We start from the raw sequence: 13576 nt of genomic DNA on the forward strand, positions 1-13576 counted from the left end.
AGCGGAGATAACGGGACACAAGAATGTGACAAACAACATACAAATGAAGTAGAGGAAAATAACGATAGTAAGGACTAGGGTAGACAAGCAGCAGTTCCCTGTAGCAGTTCAGGCACAGTTATGAGCATGACATTGGTGAATCAGCCCATTTACAGTTACAATTCTACTGTGCGTAAGAACAAGTTAATGTCTCCCCTTTGGGAAAGACCTAAAGACACTTCAGTCAGTGGCACTGCCCTGGTGTGGAATCGGTGGTGTACGTAGTGGTTATAGGCGCTTCGCTGTCGCACACAGAAGACCAGAGTTCGAATCCTGTGTGAGGAGAAGTATTCTTTTCTCTATAGGACTTTGTATCCATCTCAGCCCCAGCTGGTCTTGCAGGCGGGATCGAAGCTCTTCTTTAAAATAAGCAACTATTAAAGTACTGACTTCTAAAGATAATTGGTCGCTTAAATTTAAGAAACAAGGGGGCTATCCCGAAAATAAATGCTGTTTTGATTAAATCGAAGGTAAAGTTTTTGCCCCTTGTTCAGTTTCTTTAAAAGACAAGGAGATTTTTTCAATAACCAAACAAATATACGCACCAATGAAACCAAACTTCTCTTATAAATAGAGCAAAGCCCACTTTTGGTGTAGGTCAAGATTTCTGGAAAAACCCCAAAATGTGGGTTAACCCGCTTGTCCTTAAAAGCGACCAATGGACCGAAGCGGACGCCTGAAACTTGAAGGGAATAAATGGGTGCAGATTTTAAACGTTAATTTAAAAAAAAACGCATGGTCAAACTGGGTAAACATGGGACATTTTCAGTAGCAGGATGTTATTGTTTGTTTGTTTTAGTAGAGGTTTTACGGCGCTCACAACTGCATAAGGTCATATATGAGCGCAAAGAGGTGGATTACAACAGAGAAGTCATTACAGGGAATCAGACTTACTCTGCTCACCTCTCTAACTTCAACAGCAAGAAGTCTGCATCAACTATCAAGGCACCCCGGAAATAACGGGTAACAGGAGTGTAACAAACATTCAAAAGAAGTAGAGGGAAAATGACGATAATACGGATTAGGAAAGAAAAAGCAGCAGTCCCCCGTTGCAGTTCAGGCACAGTCATGAGTATGACATTGATGAATCAGCCCATTTACAATTACAATTCTACTGTGCATAAGAACTCGAGATGTTAATGCCCCCCCCCCCCCTTGAGAACGGCCTAAAGACACTTCAGTCAATATCACCGCCCCGGGGATAAGCAGGATGTTTGAGGATAAGTTGTGTTACGAGTTTTTGACCGCACTCCAGTACGTTGTGACAGGAAGAAAGACTCGAGACAATTTTTTAAAAGGAAAAAAGTAGGCGTATATATACCAATTTAAAAAAAAACAAAAACAGTGGCATAAAAAATAGGATACCAACAACCCAACCACGAAACAAAACTGACACAATGATAATAATAGTAACAATAAAAATAATAATAATAATAATGATAATAGTATTTGTATAGCACAAATCCCCGCTCAACAGCAAGCTATACGCTTCACAATCTATACTATTACCCCAGCAGACCTGAGAGCATTCTGAAACAGCCTCAACTTCCCGGGAAGCATACAGTGCAAGCTGCCACTTAAAAAACTTTCGCTGTCTATGGCCGGGTACCCATTCTCACTTTGGTGAAGTGAGGAAAATTCGTGTGAAGTGCCTTTCCCAAGGACACAACGTCGGGCCCGCGGCTCGAACCCCCGACCTAGACCACCGACGCCACCTACATGACTCTCTTCTCCCCCGAAAAATGGTAAATAAACCGGAAAAAAAACGGCCCACACCATCCATCCCTCACCAAAAAAAAAAATAATAAATAAATAGATCTTAATTTCAAAAAGTAATAAAGAAACCACGTTTTAAAAAGCATTACCCCCCCCCCACCCCCGCAGAAGACAACAACAAACAAAACAACAAACAGACAAAAACAGTGGCATCAAACCAATAGGATAAACAAAAAAAAAAGGGGGGGGGGGAGAGAGAAAACACAAAACAAAACAATATTTAGGCGGAACAACTCAAAACAACAAAAAAACGGTTAAGGCGGCAGACAAAAAATAAAATAAAATAAAATAAAGACCAGTACGAATAAAAATCGTTCTTCCATGACCTGCATGCGTCATTAAACAGTTCATTTCGTTCATTGACCTAGATGAATAACACCTTCCTCCTACACAGCTAGAGTCTATTGATGGCGGCATGGTTGTCTTTGTTGTACTCAACGTGCTCTGTCTATTCATCTATTCTGTCTCTGTTGTACTCAACGTGCTCTGTCTATTCATCTATTCTGTCTCTGTTGTACTCAACGTGCTCTGTCTATTCATCTATTCTGTCTCTGTTGTACTCAACGTGCTCTGTCTATTCATCTATTCTGTCTCTGTTGTACTCAACGTGCTCTGTCTATTCATCTATTCTGTCTCTGTTGTACTCAACGTGCTCTGTCTATTCATCTATTCTGTCTCTGTTGTACTCAACGTGCTCTGTCTATTATTACTATTAATCTATTCTGTCTCTGTTGTACTCAACGTGCTCTGTCTATTCATCTATTCTATACTCAAACTCAACTGTTTAAAACTCTGACCGTAAAACCCCACTGGGATTGGGCAAGGAATTCACACATTGCAGTTTTGCCTTATTTCATTGACAGTGAGACAGGAGTAAAAGTGTTTTATTCGTTTAGGAGGGGGGGGGGGGTTGGAAAAGTGGCGATGGGGGAATGGTATGATTGAAAATAATTTATGGTCGACCACAGCTTATGACTCGCGTTTGAAAGGTTCAGTCGGTGCTTTAAAACGTTTGAAACCTAACAAATCTTGTTTTCAATGAATGCATTCACCTGTAGACTGATCATAAATGAGTATGTCCCCAGCACATTAAACGCTGTGTCAAACTTTCAAAAAGAGTAGAAGCAGAGATAATATTAATTCTTCTATAACGAGTTCAGTACCAATTTATATAATAAATAAATAAACAAATAAAGTAGCAAAAATGAAATAAAAATCAACAATACCAAATAATCAAACAAACAAACAAAGGGGGCACTCGTGGCCTAGAGGTTAAGGTGTTCGCATCTCACTCAATAGGTCGAGGGTTCGAATCCGGAGAGCAACTGAAGATCTTCTTCTCTAAAATTGCCACCTTTCACATCCTTTCCTGCTATCTAACAATGTTCTGTCGTCCACTTTCGTCTCCACTTTCTGCCCCAACCCCCTCACCTTCTTTGCCCCCTTGGCTCCTGGCTCTTTCTGCAGCCTTTCTACTGCTACTCCTTGGCTCCTTCTTACTGCTGTATTTCAGCCACATCCCTGATCTTGTGGTGAGAAAGATCTATACCTAGCCTTTTCGGACAAGGGCGAAAAATCTCGCGGGTCTCGTGTGCAAGTTGCACGCGTTAAAGATCCCTTGGTGGTCCAAAATCAATAAGAGTGGGCTTCGGCCGCCACCAGGGGGAAAGTTCAAAATGTCCTCCCAACTGAAAATGATTAATGTGTCCCACGCGCTCATGTGACATTATGCAGTTGCGAACGTCGTAAAACACTTACCAAAAAACAACAACAAAAAACGAACAAAGAAATAAACAGAAGAAACTGTAAACCAGTTAAACTTTGGCTTAGTAAGTAAATGTTTTACGGCACTTGCAAACCAGTTAAACTTTCCCCCCTCCAAAAGTAATATATTTAGGGGGGGGGGGGTGATTATGTATTATTTCTTACACTCATGTAACTTCTGCACCATTACTTATTGAACTAGGCCTACACAAAAATCATCATCAGATTATTTAGTACAGTTTGTTATCTATAGTCTAAAAAAGGTGTGGGCTTTTTGTGTTTTTTGTTTGTTTGTTTGTTTGTTTGTTTTCGGGGGGTAGATGTTTTGCGGTGCTCACAAGATTGAAGCAGCACTCTCGGAACTCTGAAAATCGCCATAGCCAAACCAAACAACGCGTCTCCCATTTTTTTCTCTCCTTTCTAAAGTTTTAGTAAGTGTTTTACGGCACTTGCAACACAATAAGGTCATATAAGTGCCGAAGATTAGAGGTGTTACAAGAGAGTAACAAACACAAAAAAAGAAGGAGGAGAGATAAGGACGACAGAGATGTTAGATAGGAAAGAAGGTGCAAACCGCACCAGAGCACCCGACAACCACCCACTTTTTTTTCTCTCCCTCACGAAGGGAGTTAACCTCCTTAAAAACAATCATCTATCGTCGAAACACTTTGAAGCAATTTTTTATTTAAGAATTAATAAATATTCAGCCCGGGCTATCACAGAAAAGGAGATAACGTGCCTCAGAAATAACGAACAACGCTCACCTATGAAAGCACAATAACTACATTAATACCTAACTAATTAACTAACTAAATAAATAAGATAGATAGATAGACAGACAGATAGATAGATAGATAGATAGATAGATAGATAGATAGATAGATAGATAGATAGATATAAAAGGTAGGTGAAGCCTACTACAGGAAAGTATCAGGGTACAAGGCAAGAGGAAGACCAAGAAAGACCTGGATCCAGGGCGTGAAGGATACCCTGAGAACATACAATATCCCACCCAGCCAGGCCATTAAATAAACGTGCTAGAGACAGGAAGCTCTTTCTCCCCTCGACGCCCTAGAGGTACAAGAGGACGGATACAGTAAAGTAAGCTCTTTCGTAGAAAAAGGCTTGCCACGGAGGTAATGAAAAGAACGAAGACCAATACCTTACACTTACTTAGAAAAGACAGACAAGACTTATCACAAAAGCAATTGGGTGGCGGGGTGGAAGGGTGGGGGTGGGGGTGGGGGGGCATCCGTCCGTGACAGACACACGAAGTGGACGCTGCATTTTGTCTACGTAGCATAACCATAGGACGGATTCAAAAGAAGAAAAAAAAAAGACAACAACAAAATTACAATTTTCTGTCGTTAAAATGTTATAAATGACGGGTGCAAAATAGAAGGCCGTCATAAATCGCTCGGCGAACGCACCATATCAAAACAGAATTGCGGCACTAAAATATCTTAACAAGAAAACAATGATGTTTCAATAACAAAGGGTAAAAAAATATATTGTGCTTCTGCTGCATAGAAATGTATATATTTTATTATTACGACTTATTTTCAGTATATAGTTTTCCACAGCTTACCTAATCGTTCGTGTCGGAGTAATGGGTACCAGCAAACAACTTTCAATTCTATAGAAACTTTTAAAAACGCTGATTCTTCTCATTCTACCCCATTTCATTACTCGGATGGTTTGTTCATTTGCATTTGAAATCATTTTTTTTAAACACAGAAGACACAACTGCAACTGTCATGAGCATATTATGTGAGGCAGCGTGGTGGAATCAGGCTCTCGTCAAAATTACCAAAGTGAAGAAACTTGCATTTTTCCACAGGTTTGTGAATTCTTATTAAAAAAATTTTTTTAGCTCAACAAAAATTACAGAACTAGTTTCTGTGTGGATTTTTCTGAAAAACATTGATTAAAAGCACAAAAAAATGTAAATTTTCTGTTACCACGGACTCGTAAGCTAAGGAAATAACTAATATTTGGCGGCCATTTTCTCACTAATTTTACCTGTGAAAACAGGCAACCCCACCTCCTTCATTCGCAAATATCTCGACTTGTATTCAAGATGAATGGATATTTTTTTCATCCAAATAAAGAGAAGTAAACAAGCTATAAGATGATAACAATAACTCTACATGCCCAAATATTGACGACAGCCTGATTCCACCACGATGCCTCACATATTAGTATTTTTTGTGCTCCTTAATGTGGGGTGGAGACTGAAAGTTTCAGTGAAACTGCGGCAATAAAATTTTAATTCTGAAAGTAAAATTTTCGCATCAGTGACTGATTCTACGTATAAAACGGTGCGCATTCTGCGACAAGATATCCAGCCTTGTGGCAAGTGTCGCTGACAGACGTTCACTCTCTTTCTTCCTCCTGCCCAGTCAAAGACAGACGTGTGAAATCTTGACAGTCATCATGAAGCTGCTTTGTGTTGCTGCCTGCCTTGTGCTGCTCGTAGCAGCCGCCCACGGATGTGTCAGTGAGTACAAAATCATCGTAGTTATCTTTCTTTACTTTTTGTGTAATTTTGGTAAGAGTTTTAGTTTAGTTTTAGTGTAAGAATTTTACCGTACGGCGCTTGCAACACGATATGGTCAAATAAGTGCCAAAGAATAGATTATGTGTTACATGTACAAGAGAGTAACATACGCAAAAAGAAGGGTGAGAGATAAGGACGACAGAAGTTTGATAGAAAAGAAGGAGGAAACCACACCAGAACACCCGTCAACCACCCATTAATTTTGGTAAGAATTTTGGGGTACTTGCAACACAGTAAGGTCATACATGTAATATAAGAGCCGGAGATTTGAGGTGTTGCAAGAGAGGTTTTTTTTTTTAAAGGAAGAGAGATAAGGACGTCCGATGTTTCGTGAGAAAAAAGAAGCAAACCATATCAGTATCAGAGCACCGGGAAATAAATGTTTCTTTACTTTCATTTTGATGAGCGTCTACTGATTTCACCACGCTGCCTCACATAATATTATGTATTTATTTCACTGATACCTAAATCCATTCATAAATATCATAGTAAATAGAAGCAGGGAGAGTATATATCCTTGTTGAACTCCTGACCATACTGGGGTGGGGGTGGGGGGGATCACTAATAAGTCCTTATTTTGTTCTTAAGGAACACAAACTATTCTCAAAAAGAGCCATGGCGTTTTGTTTTAAGACCTGGTTTTCCACTCCATATTCCTCCAGCGCTTTCACGAACAGGTTCTCACGCTGTCGAAAGCATTTTCTTGATCGTTGAAAACTATAAAACTATATTATTATTTAGCTTTTCCCTGTATTTGATTGCTGTTTCTCTGATCTGTCTCAAACTCAATGACAAGATGCCATCTCTGCACCTTCTGCACGAGGATTTTCAAGGCTCCCATCATATATTTTTATGTCTTCGGTCTCATCAGAGGCAGACGTTAAATTCGGAGGTCCTGATTCTTGGCGTATAACCTCATAGTATTGCTAGGGGCGTTAAACCCAAACACTTACCACTTTTTGAAACAGATGATCCACCACACTGTGGTCTAATACTTAGATTTACACTTTTTTTAAAAACATAATGCTCTAATACGAGTATGACTTACCTATTTTAAACATTAGGCTCTAATACTTGTATTTTTTAAATTTTATGTTCTAACATTTGTATTTTTGAAAACATTATTATGCTCTAATACTAATATTTACATTTTTTTTACACCGTGCTCAAATACTATATTTGAATAAAGACAGATATGTGAGAAAATCGAACACAACGAAGAATCAAACATCGTCCTTATAGTATACCACGAGAAGGCTTTTGTCATAGTAAACCATTGCAAAACTCTGGGAAGACACTCGAAAAGTATGGTGTCAGATAACAAATGTTAGATAATGTCAGAGCTCTATATATCAACAGCAGAAGCTCACTAAGAACGAAGGAAGGCAATACAATATACTTGTTCAAAATAAGATCTAGAGTACGACAGGGATGCGTTCTATCTCCCCTCCTGTTTATAATATATGGAGCTTGCCTACCATAGAAAAAAGCATCTCCCCTCGACGCTTAACGACAAAAGAAAAAATAATTTTCTCAAAAACTTACACTTTTTTATATTCTGCTCGAAAACTTACACTTTTGTTACTTTATGTTCTAATATCGACACTTTTTTTTTAACCTTGTATTCTAAAACTTCGGTTCGGACACGGGGTTTTTTTCGCCCCCTCCTGCCCACCTAGCAGTAATGGGTACCTGACTTTGAGTTGGGGAAGTAAAGGCGGCGTGGAGAGGAACTGGCCACCCTACCACAATAATATGTCGAAGGCCCAGGAAGTTGTCTCACTAACAAGGCAATCCCCAATGTCCGGATCGGATGCGGGAGCAATTTTACTTTTTACCGGTACTTTAATACTTACACCTGTTGTTTTTTTTTCATTTGGCTCTAATACTTACACTATTTTTATTACATTATGATCTAATACCTACCCTTTTTTTGCATTGTCATATTATAATAATAATAGTAATAATAATAATAATAATAATAATAATAATAATAATAATAATAATAATAATAATAATAATAATAATAATAATAATTACACCTGGGTTTTTTTCATTTGGCTCTAATTTTTACACTTGTTTTTGTTCCCAGACGCTCCCCCTCGTTGTGCTCTCGTGAAGATGGAGAGCTGGGGCTGGAAGTTCTTCAGTAAGCCCCTGCTGCCCGCTGCCTGGATCACCTCTGTGTCGGTGGAGAAGGACTTCAGTGGAGGCTACTGCAAGCCTGCCTCCGGCTACGGTTTCTCTACCAACGAGCTGTGGGTAGCTCATGGCTGTCGTGGTCTGCTCAAAGTTTGTGCAGTGGCAAGTAAGTTGGTTTGTTGGTTTGTTCGTTGGTTTGTTTGATGGATTTCTTGTTTAGATTGTACGTTTGTGTGGTTGTTTGTTTGTTTGATTTCTCGTTTTGTTTGTAAGTTTGTATGATTTCTGGGTGGCTCATGGCTGTCGCGGACTGTTCAAAGTTTGTTCCCTGCAAAGTATGTATGTTTGTTGATTTGTTTGTTTGTTTGTATAGCCCCCCCCCCCCCCCCCTTAAGAATGTTAACAGTAACAACGCTTTTTAAGTTAATAGCAACTATTTAACATGTATTTCATTTCTTTCTCCCACTCCTCTTCACTTCCCAGTGAAATAGAGAAATACGCTTTTTAAGAAAATTTTAAACTCTTTTTCTCATCCGCGACCCCATCCCATTTCCCTGACAATTGTTTGACGAAAACCCTAAATAGCTTTCTTCTTCTTCTTCCTCGTTCTCGATCCTAAACAGCAATAACTACACCTTCGCCTCTGAGCAAGATAGATAGATAGATAGATAGATAGATAGAAGATAGATAGACAGATAGATAGAATCAAATAGATAGTTAGAAAAATACGCTTTTAAAGTTTACAACGTTTGTTTCTAAGTACTTTCTTCTCTCTCCCCTTTCCACACAAATGTGTGACGAAAACTCTAAACAGCAACAACTACACCTCCGCCTCTGAGCAAGATAGAGAAAGATAGATATATAGATAGATAGGTAAAAAAAATACGCTTTTATTTTAAAGTTTACAACACTCGTTTCTAATGTATATTCTTCTCTCTCTCCCCACCCCTCCCCCCAAACCTCCCTCCCTTTTCCCAGACAAATGTGTGACAAAAACCCTGAACAGCAACAACTACGCGTTCGCCTCTGAGCAAATCGAAAACGCCTGCTACGTGTCGTCCATGGTGATCAAGACCAGACAGGGACCGCCCTGCGTGGCTGACGTCAACTACGGTTTCACCGGACCCTACGTCTGGGTCAATGGAGGCTGCCGCGCCGAATTTACCGTCTGCTACGTGCAGTGACGTCATCGTCCTCCCCATCACGTGATCCATGAACCAATCAATGAATGATGAATAAATGAATAACTCTTTATTTATCCCATTAAGTAAGGAAATTTGGGTTATTTATTTAAAAAATATAATTACTTACTTATATATATTTACTTCTATATCCTACCTCTTGCTGTACCACCTAGGACGTCGAGGGGGGTATTTCTTCATCATTATCATTATTATCATTATTATTCATTTATTTATTTATATTTTTATCTATCTATTTTAGCTTTTAAGTTTTAGTAAGGTTTTACGGCACTCGCAACATATTGGTCATATGAGCGCCACGGGGTGGATGTCAACAGAGAAGTCCAAACGAGGAATCAGACTTACTCTGCTCACCTCTCTAGCTTCAACAGCACAAAGTCTGCTTCGACTACCATTAGTAGGCACCCCGGAAATTGAAGTCCACAAGAGAGTGACAAACATGCAAAAGATAAGAAGTTGAGGAAAAAATTACGATAGTTGGGATGAGGAAAGGAGAAAAACAGCAGTTCCCCCTATGCTGTTCCGGAACAGTATGACCATGGCATTGATAAATCAGCCCGTTTACAATTCTACAGTGCTTAAGAACATGTTAATACATGTAATAATATCCCCCCTTTGGGTTTTTCGTTTATTCTTCAATTAAACATAATTCAAATGTAGAAAAATACATGTACAATACTTTGGTCGCTTAAAACGACACCAGACCATAATGTGAAAGAGGAGCCTGAAGGAAGTAGCCTATGTGGGGCAGGAGAGCCAGGGAAAGACAAAGAGTAACATGGATGGACGACATTAAAACATGGACTGGCCTGGGTACAGCAGAATGTGCAACGGCAACCCATGACCGTGGAGGATGGAGGGTCAATACAGGTCAACCTCTGAGTCAGAGATAAGGGCTCCTCTAGCAGACAGTAAGAGTTTTACGGCACTTGCAACACAATAAGGTTATAAATATTATAAGCGCCGAAGATAAGGTGTTACAAGAGAGTAACAAACACAAAATAGGAAGAAGTTTCAAGTAGAAGGGGGGATAGAATAGATAGATTCATTATAGGAATGAAGGAGTAAACCACACCACAACAACCGCCCACAAGTAAGAGTTTTACTGCATTTGCAAAACACTAAGGTCATAAATATTAGGCCAAAGATTAGAGGTTTTACAAGAGAGCAACAAACACAAAAAGAAGGAGAGATAAGGACGTTAGAGCAAACCACACTAGAACACCCGCCAACCACCCACTGATAGATGTTCGTTAGGAAAGAAGGAGCAAACCACACTAGAGCACCCACCAACCACCCGTTCGCTGACGTCTGCTACAGATCTCGCACGTTACGATAAAAAGAAAAGTTGAACAAACAAACATGACTCAATCAAAACCAGTCAGTCTTTTGAAGTATATATTATAGGATTACTTTATTTTTTAATCATTTAAATCTCTAGCATGTAGCTGCATTTTGAAAGGCTGTTATTTGTACTCACATATCAAAGACTGAGTGCAAGAAGTGACTACATACATATGTAATCCACTTTTGGTCGAAATGGAGTAATCGATATGGGTAGTGAGATTTTTAGCCCCTCATCTAAATTACCTCATATCTAAACCGTAGCTTAATTAATTCGGTATCTAGAAATATTAACGTATCTTTTTCGACTACGTTATAGATAGAGATTTCAATATCGTCAAACTTTCAAACTCGTTTTTCTGGAAACTGAAAAGTGGATATAAAAAGTCACTTCTCGCACTCAGCCGTCGCTATGGAAACATAACAGTGATACATAAAATACGTTAGGTCCTGAATACATTTGTGCATAGTCCAAACTCCGGAAAAAGCGAATGATTCAACAAATCACAAGATTAATAGCTGTGGAGAAGAAGATAAGTGATGAAAAAAAAAAGAATCATAGGGCTCTTTATTCAAGGGAAGTAGAACCACCTCCGATACTCAGCCCCAAGAAAATAGTCATGACCGACAAAGATAGTAGTTGATGGTAGTCCGAGAAATTGACGTGTAATGAAATTATTTCTCAAAGCTCTTCAAATGTGAATCATAGTGAATATTACAACTTGACAGCTGGATTACATTAGGATAAGGATCTTCTCAGTTGTACGATGACACAATGATCGTCTTATTATTACAAACAAAATTATTTTCAGACCACCCAAATGGGGATACTATTTCAATTTTACGGTGGTGTCTGTGGCATTTGGTATAATTTGTTACATAATTTTTTAGAAGTTTCAGAAATGTAACATCATCATCATAGAATAGGAATACATGTAATATTGGCCAAACCAAACGTATGGGAAATAACTGTTGCAGATCATACAAGTATAAAATTACAGCTTTTAAGGAAAACTGTGTGCAAGTGTCAAGCGTACCGGAATAGGCTAACATGTTTTGAGCCAAAACTATCTCCAGATTTTCACTCCATGAAGTTGCACTATATCAAAACATCATGCAAGTGAGTTTCCATACCATATTTATTTTCCAACTAAAACGAATCTTGACCTAGCTCTTGACAATACAGTAGTCAACAGTTATTATCGATTTATTATACATAATATAACTGTCCAATTCTAGACAAGACTGAGTTATGAGTAGCTGTTTTATGGCACTATCGACTCAGTTCTGGTCTCATGTAAGTGCCACTAGACTATTATCGAATTACGTCAGACCATCACCGAAGGGCATGAGACAACCATCAAAATGTCAATCTGTTACCCAAAACCAAAAGAAGGAATGTTTTGTTTACAGAAAGACTCGCACATCAAAGAAACAACCATTGAAACACATGAATTGTGTTGTGATATTATCACAACATGAGCCAATAACTGACGTCCAGTCATCTAAATTTAAAAAAAATTTTTTTTTATAGTAGAGGGTTTTACGACGCTCGCAACTGCATAAGGTCATATGAGCGCCAAGGGGTGGGTGTCAACAGAGAAGTCCTTACAGGGAATCAGATTTATATTCTGCTCACCTCTCCAGCCTCAACAGCACAAAGTCTGCTTCGACTATCAAGGCATCCCAAAAATAGCAGGTCACAAGAGAGTGACAAACATACAAAAGAAGTAGAGGAAAAATGACAATAGTAAGGATTTGGAAAGAAAAAGCAGCAGTTCCCTGTTGTAGACCAGGCATAGTTATGAGCGTGACATGAATCAGCCCATTTACAATTCTACTGTGCTTGAACGAGAAATGCCCCCCCTTTGGGAAAGGCCTAAAGTAAGACACTTTTAAAAATGGGTCAACAACAATTCACTCATCCTCATAAACCGTTGGGTATAATATTCTGACCAATTACCCCGAAAATACTAAACACAACATTAAAATTCAAAAACAAATAATAGCTGCCACAGAAGGCTATGGGTACTGCAACACACACACACACACTGACACACATACATACACACATACAGATAGAAGAACTGGACTGGGTCTACAAACCACTTCTTAGCCTGAAAATTTTCTTTAAAATTATTGGTAAACGGGTAACTAATTGTAAGTGTTTACAACCAAGAGACAAGCTCGCGAGCTGCCAGCAGAGCTCATGGCACTTTATAGTATACTTTAGTCCAATGTTGTTTTTAATCATAAATAATTTTGCTCCTGAGCTGATTATTACTTTTTAACTTCCAATTTTAAGTTCCATAATTAAGGTCTTTGTCCTTCAAGAAATAATTCCCTCACCAGAGAAAAAAAAAAAAAAAAAAAAACCCTATTCAAAAACTGTGTTAACTAAAAGACATTGTGAGATTTTTTTTTAAAATGTCAACACAAAGTGGAAAGTCTCAAGGATGAAATGACAAAAGATGAAAATTTGTGAATATTGACTGTCGAGGTCTTGCTGGATTAAAGATCAGGACATCAACGCAGCAACAGCCATTTAGGAAAGGGATGAGGGGAAAAAAAGCAAGACAGACTAGACTGTCAAACTCAACAAAGGGAAAGAAAAGAAGTAGGACTTACACGTGGTGTGTTCCTACCACCTGCCTCTCCAAGGTCTGGCTCTTCTCCCATAATCTCAAAACATTCAAGTCAGAATGAAACGGGAATACTCTTTAAGAACCAAAACATACCCCCCAAAAAA

General features: G+C 38.8%; 1 protein-coding gene across 1 annotated transcript; it reads left to right on the forward strand.

Moving 5' to 3' along the window:
- The first annotated feature begins 5990 nt into the window (after positions 1-5990).
- LOC101851825 (lectin ADEL) lies at positions 5991-9548 on the forward strand. The gene is made up of 3 exons (XM_005106539.3): positions 5991-6079; positions 8232-8447; positions 9260-9548. Exons 1-3 carry the CDS (start codon positions 6016-6018, stop codon positions 9463-9465), a joined length of 486 nt encoding a protein of 161 aa, XP_005106596.1. The 5' UTR covers positions 5991-6015; the 3' UTR covers positions 9466-9548.
- Positions 9549-13576: the final 4028 nt, after the last annotated feature.

This window comes from Aplysia californica, unplaced genomic scaffold, assembly GCF_000002075.1.
Source record: "Aplysia californica isolate F4 #8 unplaced genomic scaffold, AplCal3.0 scaffold00541, whole genome shotgun sequence".
Lineage (NCBI taxonomy): Eukaryota > Metazoa > Mollusca > Gastropoda > Aplysiida > Aplysiidae > Aplysia > Aplysia californica.

Bases quoted from the DNA above. Each gene is read 5' to 3' on its own strand.
- LOC101851825 (XM_005106539.3), top strand. From the start codon at position 6,016: ATGAAGCTGCTTTGTGTTGCTGCCTGCCTTGTGCTGCTCGTAGCAGCC. The intron at 6,080-8,231 runs GTGAGTACAAAA...TTTTGTTCCCAG, and splicing joins AGCCGCCCACGGATGTGTCA to ACGCTCCCCCTCGTTGTGCT. The intron at 8,448-9,259 runs GTAAGTTGGTTT...CCCTTTTCCCAG, and splicing joins CAAAGTTTGTGCAGTGGCAA to ACAAATGTGTGACAAAAACC.